The 12,062-nt window shown below is 41.0% G+C and overlaps 1 protein-coding gene across 1 annotated transcript in view; it reads right to left on the reverse strand.

The window, feature by feature from the left end:
* Positions 1–6,028: 6,028 nt before the first annotated feature.
* Positions 6,029–12,062, reverse strand: part of Ngly1 (N-glycanase 1) — a 63,394-nt gene continuing 57,360 nt past the window's right edge. The window contains exons 11-12 of the mRNA XM_052734057.1: positions 7,016–7,193; positions 6,029–6,701 (exon numbers count right to left, since the gene is read on the reverse strand). Of these exons, the coding sequence (XP_052590017.1) occupies positions 6,526–6,701; positions 7,016–7,193 (354 nt within the window). The 3' untranslated portion in view covers positions 6,029–6,525. The remainder of the gene's footprint in view (positions 6,702–7,015; positions 7,194–12,062) is intronic.

Below are 12,062 nucleotides of genomic sequence, written 5' to 3' on the forward strand. Positions count from 1 at the left end.
GCCTGCATGCCAGAAGAGGGCACAAAATCTCATTACCGATGGTTGTGAGCCACCCATGTGGGTGCTAGGAATTGAACTCAGGACCTCTGGAAGAACAGCCAGTGCTCTTAACCACTAAGCCATCTCTCCAGCCCTTGTATTAGTTTTTAATAGTAGGATATTAAATAATGTCAGGGGTGTCTGGGAGGAACATCTAAGGATATTAGTGACTTTTTAAGATAGGGTCTTTCTATGTAGCTAGACTGGCCTGGACCTCTCCATCCTCCTGTTTCAACCACCTGAGTTGCTGGGTACTGGAATTACAAGTATGTGCCACCATGGCCAGCTTCTAATGATTTGCTGGCCAGCTCTGCAGAGAAGGTTTCCCAAAATGCATTGGGAATATTCTTTACAAAACATGCTGAGAGCCACTCAGTACGAATCTGAAGACAATAAGGAGAACTGAGTATATTTGTTTCACAGGCAACTGAAAGAAGCTGAGGAAAGGTGTGTGTTATAAAGACCAGAATTAACACAGTCTACATTCTGGGATTGATAAGAATAATGGTTACCAGAAACTTAAGCAATGTGGTCATGGATCCTAGGCACATGCAATGTCAAGGCTTGCTGCCTCTTCACAAGCTGCTCAGCAGGTCAAACTGTCTTGCTTTAAGCAACTTGTAATACAAAGTAGTTACATTAAATGGCTGAAATATAACCACATTCATATAGAATGAACATTCCTGTAGGGCAGAGCACTCCTTGGCAGGTAACTTTTATAAGGTAACTTTTATACACAAAAATCAATGAATTAATGATCAGATAAAATGTGATAAAGTATTGGTTTAGCTTCGATTTTTCCACTTGATCTGTGCAGAATCAGAATAGTTAAAAACATAACATATTAGTAAGGAGTGATTGGCAGGAGACTTCACTGCAGCTGGGGATTTATGGGGATGGGATTGGGGTCTGGAGGGGTCTCGTCCTAGAGAAGCTTTGCCAGCTGCACCTGTATAGACACAGTGGGCAACGCACCTCATTTCTCAATATACATCCCAAACCCAAATTTCATGTTAAATATCTTCATTTTTAACGTCTCTGCTGAAAAAGGCTGGAGACAAACCACCACTGTGACCTGTTCTACACTGCTCTAGAAAACAGGAAGAAGCTCTTAAATAGTAAGTTGGGGGAAAATATGAGGCTAGGAGTTGTGGCACAGATCTACATAAAGTAAAATCCTGGAACTTTGGGAGCTTAGGCTGGAGGGGCAGCAGTTCAAAGCTATCCTGGGCTACCATTGAGACCCTGTCTCAAACCCCAAGAAAGCAAAATAGAAAGGCAAAGTGAGGCCCTTACAGTATTTTATATATATATAGTGAATCAAGGAGAGGCGGTTTTTGCTTACATTTTCAAAGGAGAGAGAGAGAGAGAAAAAAAAAAAGGAAGAAATTCAAAGGAATCCATATAGCCAACCATGGTGAGAAGGCAAGCTTCTGGGCATTCACCTGGAAATTTCTGGAATTACATAAATGTTTTATGTAAGAAAAAAAAAACTACTCCAAGGGAAGAAAGAAATCCTTGAGATAAATGAACTTTCATGGAGGTGAATGGTCTCTGCTCACTCAAAGCTGGTGCAGTCTGTGGCAAAGCTCAAGCTCAATGCCCAGCCCCCACTTACACTGTTCCACAGCCCACCATCGCCTGGGGAAGGAGTGCTAAGTAAGGAGAAGCCCAGGCTGGCCACTGATATGATCATTTGCTCCCTAACCATAAATACAGCGAACAGTTAAAGAAAAACCACTGAAGACAAGCAGGATGCAGAAACAGAGGTAGCTCTGCAAGAGAGAGCTCTAGAAAGTTCCAGTATTTTTCAGGGCAGAGCAGGTGTTGCCATCACCAGGTTGACAAGAGGACAAGCAGGAAAGCAACCGCGAGGAGCCAGATGTGAAACACAAAAACCATCCGAACAACGCACTCATGCAACAGAAGGGGTGAAGATGTGGGTGTGTACACTTAAGAGTCCACATGTTATTAAAAACACCAACGTCCTCTTTTGGTTATTGTTTTGTTGTTGTTGTTGTTTACCCGAGACAGGGTTTATCTGTGCAGCTTTGGAGCCTGTCCTGGAACTGACTCTGTAGACCAGGCCTCCAACTCAGAGAGATCCACCTGCTTCTGCCTCTTAAGTACTGTGATTAAAGGCATGTGCCATCTCCACAAGGCTTCAATGTACTCTTAATATTAGCATGCACTCTTACTAAAAAACGTAAGTAAACAGGAAGTTAAGCAGAAAACAAAAATAGCTAAGGAAAGTGGCAACTGAAAAACCAACTTCACAAGTAAATGTGGAACTGTAAATTAAAACTAGCTATTTTCTATCCTCCAGAACTGTAAAAACAGCACTGCTATTTTTGTTATTTATTGCTGCATAAAAGAAGCACTCCATGTGCCTTAAGGTCACTGGTTCTTGAGGCTATGGCATGTGCCAGGAATGTAGCGAGCCTGGTCCTGGGTGTGACAGCTCTGAGCTGGGCATGCTCTCCGGAGGCTGCAGTCTCAGAGCCACTCTGAAATGTCTAGTTGGTCCTGGCTGTTGGAGTGAGGCTTCATCTTTTCTTGAGTCGGCTAGATTATCCCAGTGTCACAGAGTCCAGCAATCCAAGACAGCCAAGTCCTTTAATGATGAGCCACAGAAGACCACATGATTGCTTTCATCAGCTGATGGGACATTGGAGCCAGCTCTAATTTTGTGTGGAAGGGGAACAAGAGCATGGGATTGAGGAGGCAGGCTACACTGGCTGGCTGCCACCACTGCAATTTAGTTTTTGCAAAAAAGGGAGGACGGTGCTGTCCTTTAACACCATTGCTAAGTGTGTAGCCACCAACATTTTGAATGCACATTTATCTTTGCATATGTTCTATGTGAAATATGTAGGATATTCTACATAGTAATGCTAGCAATAAAAAAAGGGAAAAACAGAATTCTGTAAATAAAGGGACATGCATAAATTACAAAATGCTGTGCTGTAAAATGAGACCAACTGGAAATGGACAGATTTCTATAACAGTATTAAGAAAGAGGCTGCACATCCATTTTAGATAGGGAAAAACCCAAACACATGAGAATGGTTCTGTGTGCAAACAGGTGAAGACCCACAAGAAATCTTGGACCAATACATCAGGAATCTTGTCAGTCACTTCAGGAAATGGTGTAGAGTTGGACGTGGACATGACATTTTCAATTTCCAGGACTATCTTGTTTGAATTTAGCTAAAATAACTTTAATAATTGAAGCATTTGAAAGCTGGTAAGCTAGCCTGAGAGCAAGTACATTTCTGTGACATGCTCTGCCAGGCCTTACAGTAGCTATTGAGCTTTTGTGAAACTCCTTCTGACCTACTTATGAATTTCCTGTTAGTGAAAAATCGCAGATTCCTAAACAAGTCTTTAGAAAACTAAGAGGCCAGGGATGGTGGTCATCCCTGTAATCCTAGCACTTGGCAGGCTGAAGCAGGAGGACTGCACAGGTTCGAGGCCAGCATGGGCTACAGAGACTCTGTCTCAAAACAACAAAGGCTTGGGAGGAGAGAACAAACTAAGAAAGATGGTAAGATCTCACGTGTCGCAGTTAGCTTCCACTTAGCCGTTCAGCTTGATGTCTACACACTGGGGATAAGACATTACCTACCATCTAGCAGTTTGGGCAAATCTAGAGGAAATGGCTATGTGTAATAAATCAGCTGGAACCAGTATTGGCTTAGTCTTCATTTTTCTCAAAAGTATTTAAGAATCTCTTAGTTTGTGAGATTTTCTCAGGACACAAGTAAAACCACAGCACCACACTTCTATTATTATAGACCCTCAGAGTTTAGAATAGCTTATAGAGAAGTCACTGCTTCTAAGAACAACTATGTCTTTCCCAGTGCACTGCTGTTGAAGTATCCCAGAAACATCCCCCCCCCCAAAAAGGTAACCACAAACTCCCGAGTCTATAGCCTCACATTTCTGGAAGATTCTGTATAGCCACTTACTGAACTCTTTGGATGGGTCATTGAACTTTTTCGGTCTTGAGTTTTTTGTAGTGACAAAATGAAAGTCTGAGCTAAATTACCTCTCATCTTGTGGACCTCAAAATTCCATGGCAAGGTGAATATTCCCCAGGTGTCTCTCAGTCAGAAGCATTTATTTCCTTGTAAAGTGATCAAAGCATGAGATATATGTGCTACTTGCTTTGAGGATGCAATCTTTTAAAAAAACACCAACACTAATCAACACTGCAGCAGAAAGCAGTGTCAGTGGAACTGGTGGCAGGGGTGGTGTGGGATTTACAGGCTTATTATGAACAATGACCACTGGGGCAAATGGCTAAGCTATCAGAAGCAGGATCAGGGGTCTGGCGTGGTGTTATTCCTGGTCCCCTCCATGCATTCTGCAGCTATACAGGAAAGGGTTAGCAAGTGAGAGCTCAACTACTCTATGAAGTGTGCCCTCTGTGAGAGCCTGCACTACCGGCGAGGCTGGACCGGACCATCAGCTCCCTTCTTGGCTCACCAACTCCCTTACTAGTTTACTACTTCACGAACTAAGAGAATTTTCTCAGATTTCTACACCATTCCTCAACATTCAGATAAAATGTTAGCATTTATTTGACTCTCTGCATTACAGTGTGGAAGTTCGGGTGCAGCTCCCTAGCATATGCAAGGCCCTAGGTTTAATCTCCAAATGTCCAACTGCCCTTTTCCCTCATTTTCTACGGAAGGACTTAGTAAAAGCTACAACGTATGTTCTGTGAAGATAAAGCAGAAGCATTTGTGTTTCAACAAGTCTAGCACCGTCTTACTGATAGACAGTTGCAGACCTGGAGCTTCCCATCTCAGAGTTGACCACTGAAGCCCAACTGAGCTCATGCACTCACCAGGCCACAGCTGCTGTCCAGTGTCTCCAGCTGTGGGTACTTTAGTCATTTAGGCTACTATGAATAATCAAAGTCTGAGAGTTCCAGAAAATTAATATTCAAGAAATATCAACAAGTTCAGATACATAAGCTATTTAGAAAATTAACAAGCAGATTTTTTTAAGATAGTTCTCATATAGCCAAATGTAGCCTTGTATTCTTTCTTGGTCCTCCTTTATTCAGTTCACTTTTTTATACAGGATCATGATAAAACATATTTATGGAAAAAAGGGAAATACAACTTTTTAGCAAGGGAGTGCTGTGGGATGTTCTATATGGCAAATGTGTTGCTCTGATTGGTTGGCAAATAAATCACTGATTGGCCAGGCAGGAAGTATAGGCGGGACAAGGAGGAGAATAAAGCTGGGAAGTGGAAGGCTGAGAGAGACACTGCCAGCCGCCACGATGAGAAACAGCATGTGAAGATGCTGGTAAGCCACGAGCCATGTGGCAAGGTATAGATTAATAGAAATGGATTAATTTAAGCTGTAAGAACAGTTAGCAAGAAGCCTGCCACGGCCATACAGTTTGTAACCAATATAAGTCTCTGTGTTTACTTGGTTGGGTCTGTGGCTGTGGGACTGGCAGGTGAGAGAGATTTGTCCTGACTATGGACCAGGCAGGAAAACTCCAGCTACAAGGGAGTACTTCTCAAAAGTTGGCCTACTATTTAAGAGTTGGTAAACAGCTAAAGATGCTGATTTAAATGGGAGAGATGACATTTAATAACAACTGCTACTCTTTCTATAAGATTCTAATATTTTTATTGATTTAGCATCAAATCCTATAGCTAGAAACCGATTCATGAAACTTAAACTATAGTACCAAGGCATCTGCTTTCCATCTAATGGCTTCAGATCTCATTCACATTGTTTAACTTTCTCATACAATACAGTTTCAAAGCCAAGAATATTGTATTCAACGAGGTAGCTTATAACTCAAAAGCTACCAAGTTCCATACATTATGGAATTTGCAATGTATCTTTGAATTTAAGCTGTGTTAAATGTTTTCGTAACTTGTGTACACTGAGGTAGTTTTCAATGTTCATCATACCCCAAAAAGCCAGTTTTTAGTCAAGATAAGCACTGAAAAAGTATAAGACAAAATAATCTGCTTTATTTTTTAACTGTCCATATATTTACAATCATAAAAACCTTCATGCATATAACTTAAGAGATACCTGACTTTCATATTTATTCAAAATTAAGAATGTTATGAAAATCTAATCAGAAAATGTTAAGTGACTAGTAGCCCCAAATTTTTATCAGTTATGAGCAGCATTTAATCATGAATACCATTATTTCCTTTTACACTTAACTAACAGTATTTAGATTAGAACTTCATATGGTTATTTTATGCCACATATCTTATGTCAAAGTTTAATCACAGGCAGAAGTGAGTTTTTAATTGAAGATTTCTTATGGTCCACACTATGAAGATATATTTTAATGAGGATTACATGATGTATAGGCAGCAAAAGAAACCTGTTGGACAGGGTAAACTGCCAACTAGACACGCACTGAGTTAACCCACCACTGGAGGCCATGGCCAGTTCCTGATTGTGGCCAGCTTGTCCCTGAAGTTCAGGCTTTCAGAGGTCACTGAGTTCTATAATTATCTCCAAGCCATTTTCTCCATGGTCACTTAAGCTTTGCCTAAACAGCTGGGTATGTTGCCAAGCAACGTCTCCATCTCCTCTGCTTAATTCTGCTTCCAATGTAACTTCTGTGGCACCAGAAAAATCATTATAGGAACGGAGATTTTTATCTGTTGGAGGGAAAAAAAGAATTTATACTTGAGTTTTGGTAATTTGAAAAGCATCAGGAGGGTTGGAATGTACTTTTTTATAGGACTGACAGTTTAAAATCAACCCTTAAAAAGCAGATATTTTTCTTTACAAAAGCAATTTATCCTTTGGAACAGAGATATTTTTCCCCTGCACGTGTTTCACCACACACACAACCCCCATCAGTCTGTCTAATACAAAATGAGATTAAAAATTTTACTACAGCGATATGAGTAACGCTTCGGTACAGCTCAGTTAAATGCATGCAGCTCACAGCCTGCACTCTGGCACCCACCTCCCAGCAGGTTGACTTGAGCTTTATCAGACCGTAGTTTCCACCGCACGGATCCACTCTCAAAGCTTTGGCTACTCGTTCTGATGGAAATGTTATCTACTTTCAGGCCAGCTGACCCACACTCAAACTTCCAGGAAATATAAGCAAAAGATGATCCTTCTTTTCGGGCCAAATACACCTAAAAAGACAGGGTAAGTGGGAGGAATTTTCAGAAGAAATCAGACAGTGCAGAAAGCTGAAGTCTCATCACTGCAGGATACTTTGAATAAACAATAATTAAAGATGAAGTTTTCCTGACTAAAAAGATTCTGTTAGCACTTTTTTTTGTTGCCATCAGCAATATCCTATGGCATCTTTTGGTATGTAGAAAGTTATTAGAGTACATGTGTCCCTAAACTATAGTCTATTTAGAAGCTCATTACTTAAAGCAAGCATTGAGAGGAACAATGCTGAGCATGAATTGTCCTTATAAATGATGGCCCCTTAGCTCATCTCCTCAGTCAGGATTTTCATACATACTTTCCCACAGTGAGGCCACAGCCTCTCCATGGACATGACATCTGCTCAGCCACCATCGAGGGATGTAGAAGTGCCATACAGGCCTGCCTTTCCAGAGTACTCCCTGCTCTTACATGCAGTGCTCCTTCCCACTTTAAACAGCCACAGTGTAAGGAGCCCAGGTCTACGGGCTGATTCTACTATAACCCTGCCATAGGAGCCCTCTCTCTCTATGTGCCATGCGACTCACATCTGTACCTCATCCTCTGTAGGCTGACCCACTCACTTGGGCTTGAGCTTAAGAATCTCCCTCTATTATCTCCTCTTCTGTCTGTACTCCCACAACACCTCTGTGTGTCTGTATGAGAAAGAAGGGCTCTGGAAAAGACCCCGTCCTCACTACGCTGCACTAGCCGTACAGTACAACACGTGCATCTCGATGCCCTGCCTAACACAGCTTTGTCCTAACCACTCTCACCAGATTTAAGTGTTTAAGTCCCACTTTCTCCATGACAGCTGCCTAGTCTAGCATGTATCTCAAGTACCAGGCTCTTGCCTTAAATTTAAACTGTCAACTTCCAAATCTTTTAAAATTTCATCATGCCTGAACTTGCCAACCTCTCCTTACTTCAGTGTTATTATCTCTTGGGTTTCTGTCTAATGTAACCACATCAAAAGTGCTCTGGGGCTCTGGATTCATGGGGGAGCAGGTTCTAATAAACTTGAAGTAGTTATCAAGCATTAAAAATATGTAATTATATAATACACACAAATGGGCAAAATATTCAAATTTGACTGGTTCATCTAGAAACACATAACTGACACTCTTTAAATGTGGGGAATATGGTTGAAAGGACCATATGGGAAATACCTACTATGGCAGCATCTTTTTGTATTTTGTATTATAGTCTCTATCATCAGGTAAAATTAACCCCTATTATCATTCTACTTTTTTTTTCCAGGTGAAATAAACTTGTATGGGTTGGTTTTTGTCAACTTGACACAAACCTAGATATACTTGGGATGAAGGACTCTTAATTGAGAAAATTACCCTTCCAGAATACTCCAAATGGCAGAAGAAAGTAGAATATAAAGAAAACCTGTGGATCTATAGCTCTTAGTTCATATTCAACAATATAATTGCAGTTCCCATTAATGTGCAAGGGGCTGAAAACAGTAACTTAGCAGAAACTACTGCTGCCGAGTATAAGATAGATAGTGTTTCCAAACCCTGTATGTTTGTAGGAAATCCAAGAACACTAATGTGAAAACATACTTGGAAAATGAAGCTGCATTTGGGGTACATTATAGATGAGGAATGATCTGGAGAAGGTGAATACAAAGCTCAATTAGAATCAGTATTCGTACCAGATACTCCAGGCTACCAATGGTTACAAACACGGTGGAACTGAAACTAGCATATATAAATAAATATAGCACTAGTCAGGTCTTAAAAAACAAATACTAGAAAAATCAAGTACTGAGGAAATCTCTGGCCTTAAACACATCTCACCTGAAAAGCAGACAAGTAGTTCACATTTTTTTTTTTAGTAATTTTAGTTCATTCCATGAAAAAATATGAATGCTAGATAAATTAATTTGCTTAAGGGGGGCACTTTTAGCTAAAGCTACAAAATAAACTGGTTACATATATATGCATGAAGGCAAGTCTATGTGGGAGGGCCCATGTCTGGTGGTCTTTTGTTGTATAAGAGAGCAAACTAAACTAGCCATGAGGAAGAAACTAGTAAGCAGCACCGTTCCATGGCCTCTGCATGAGTTCCTGCCTCCAAGTTACTTCCCTGCTTGAGTTCTTGCCTGACTTCCCTCAGTCAGACTACAAAGGTATAGTCCAAGCTGCTTTTGTCAAAGATTTATCACAGCAATAGAAACCCTAGTGAGGGCAACACTTATTAATTTTAAATGTTATCAGAATTAGTAAATTAGAGATAATATATCTACTGAACAATATTGCTCTACGAAGATAGTCTTGGGGGCTAGAGAAATGGCTCAGCTGTTAAGAGAATGTCTTAGCTCTTACAGAGGACCTGAATTCCAATCCTAGAACCAACATTAGGTGGCTCACAACTTCCTGTATCTCTATCTGCAAAAGATCTGGCTTCTTCTTCTGCTCTAACTACCACAGGCACCTGCACTTTATATATGTGTGTGTGTGTGTGTGTGTGTACGAACGTACGTACATATGTAGGTATGTATGTATAAAGCAAGAGGCAGAAGCAGGAAATCTCTGCATTTGAGGCCAGTCTAATGCCACAGCAAGTTTCAGGCCAGCCACAGTTGACAGCAAGACCCTGCCTCAACCCCCACCCCCAGATATGGACAGTCAACCACTGTTTGCTTTTCATAAGCTCAGATGTGTAGCAGTATCAAGTCCACTTAAGTTCAGGACAACCTCGCTCTAACACCCTCTAGTGTTCACAGTTCCATACTGTATGTTCCTCTTGTAGCTGTTTGTAAGAACCTGGGACTCTGTGATGGTACCATGTTCCCTGGGAGTCACTGGTCTCAACCCTTTTAAACTACTGGGTATCCACTTAAGGATTAGTCACAGCCTGAATACCCCTTTAAGGGAGTGGCACTAAAGGTTGTTATTTAGGAAGGGTAAGCCAAACAGAGCGGCTACCAGAATAAAGGCGGTTAGAAAGAGCTAAGTCTAGGAGAAAGCAGTGAAGACAGAAACAGACATTTAGACCCCGGGAAACATTCCTAAGGCCATGTTTCCCCTAATGGACGGGCACAGAGTACAGTCATTTAAAGTCAAGTTCATTTCAAATTACTAGCTTACTCTAAGAATTACCTTGATTGTATTGAGTGGGTCTGGGTCACAACTGTAGCTCTGATCATAACTTAAGGATTATAAAAGCTGCTGAACAAGCCTGAAAGAACTACTCGGTTACAAATTTATTTATTTTTCTTAGTCTTAAAGGTAGTAGCTTTTAAGATCATAGAAACTTAAGATTAGGGTTTTTAATTCATCAATGCCTAAAAAAACCAAACACACTGTGAGCAAATAAAAGGGTACTTATGCTAAAGCAATATACTATGGAAACAAACCATATTTATGTTAAAAAATTCTTATTTCTTTTTCATACAATATATTCTGTCCACAGTATTTTTATTCAAATGATGAAATGATACTTTTAGACGTGGTAGGAATGTCTAGTTTGGTAACCTGAAGCGCACTAAATGATTTATAGAAAGACTTTGATTATAGTCAAGTCTATGACTAACGAATACCAGCAGGACAAGTAACTCTATCTTATTTAGGACAGAAAACATTTTCTAAGCTCCCAAATAGTGGGGTGTGTGTGTGTGTGTGTGTGTGTGTGTTGTGAGGTTGTGAGTGCATGTGACAGTGGAGGCCAGAAGAGGATTCACATTCAGATCCCCTGGAGCTGGAGTTCAAGGCCGTTGTGAGCCACCTGACTTGGTGAGAACTGAGCTTGAATCCTCTACAAGAGCAGTACATGTTTATAATCTTTGAGCCACCTTGCTGGCCCCTGCAGGTTGTTTTCAATGTCCTACTCACAGACCAGTTGCTGCTTACTGGGTTTTTAATTGACAGGCTTCATTTCCACTGTGCATGTTTTCTAGGCACTCCACGGGTGTACTGAAGAGATGAGTGCTGCTCTCTGACCTTAGCAGGAACTCTGGTAAAACTGGAATCATGAAGCTTTTTCTCCAGCAACCCATCCCAGCCCTTTTTAGCATATGCACATACACCGAGGCATGTACAGCCTGTGGGTGAGGTGTCAGTCATGAAATATACAAATGGATCGAGATTTCAGGACTGAGAAACATTTGCTGTGACTTTCTGGTCTGGCTTTTAGTGAGGGTTGAAGAACTTCTGCAGTATGGACTGCTGAGGTTCACTCTAAGTTCCCATTCATTCCACAGGCACCTGTAGGCACCCTTCCCACAGACATCCAGCAGAGCATCTGTACTTCAAGGGACTTTAATTCACTGCTGGCACACTGGCATTGCTCATGAATCTTAATTTTGGTTATTCTATTTTATCGCTGAAATTAAAATGAACCCACTTTCAGCTGCCCTGTATTTAAATCCTCCTGTGTTATTTCTGATTCATCCCACCTCTAGCTTGTGGAGCTACCTCCTTGGGGTACTAGTATAATCACCCCATACTCCCTGACTCAACAATTGCAAGGTCATTTGAGTTCTTGGGATCTGACAACTTTTCCCCCTCTACTTTCACTCCCCACTTCTCTGCGTACCCTTTCCACACACTGTTCCCCGAGCACAACGTGTTTCCCATCTCTGTACTTCCCTACTTACTATCTCCACAATCCTATGTACTCTGTTCCATATCTTGTCCTAAAGTCGAGAAACTGTCTTCTTATAAAAGCCTACTCACATCTTATTTCTGAATCAGGAAGTCAGTGACTTTTTAAATCTTCTCTTTTCAACATCTGAGATTCATATTCCTCTAGGACTTATGCTATCAAATAGCTAGTCCACATATCCTTCTTATACTAGGTCATTGTCTTAGAAGTTACTGTTGTTGTGATGA

This window comes from Peromyscus californicus, unplaced genomic scaffold, assembly GCF_007827085.1.
Source record: "Peromyscus californicus insignis strain IS unplaced genomic scaffold, ASM782708v3 Scaffold_12__1_contigs__length_115047231, whole genome shotgun sequence".
NCBI classification, from domain to species: Eukaryota; Metazoa; Chordata; class Mammalia; order Rodentia; family Cricetidae; genus Peromyscus; species Peromyscus californicus.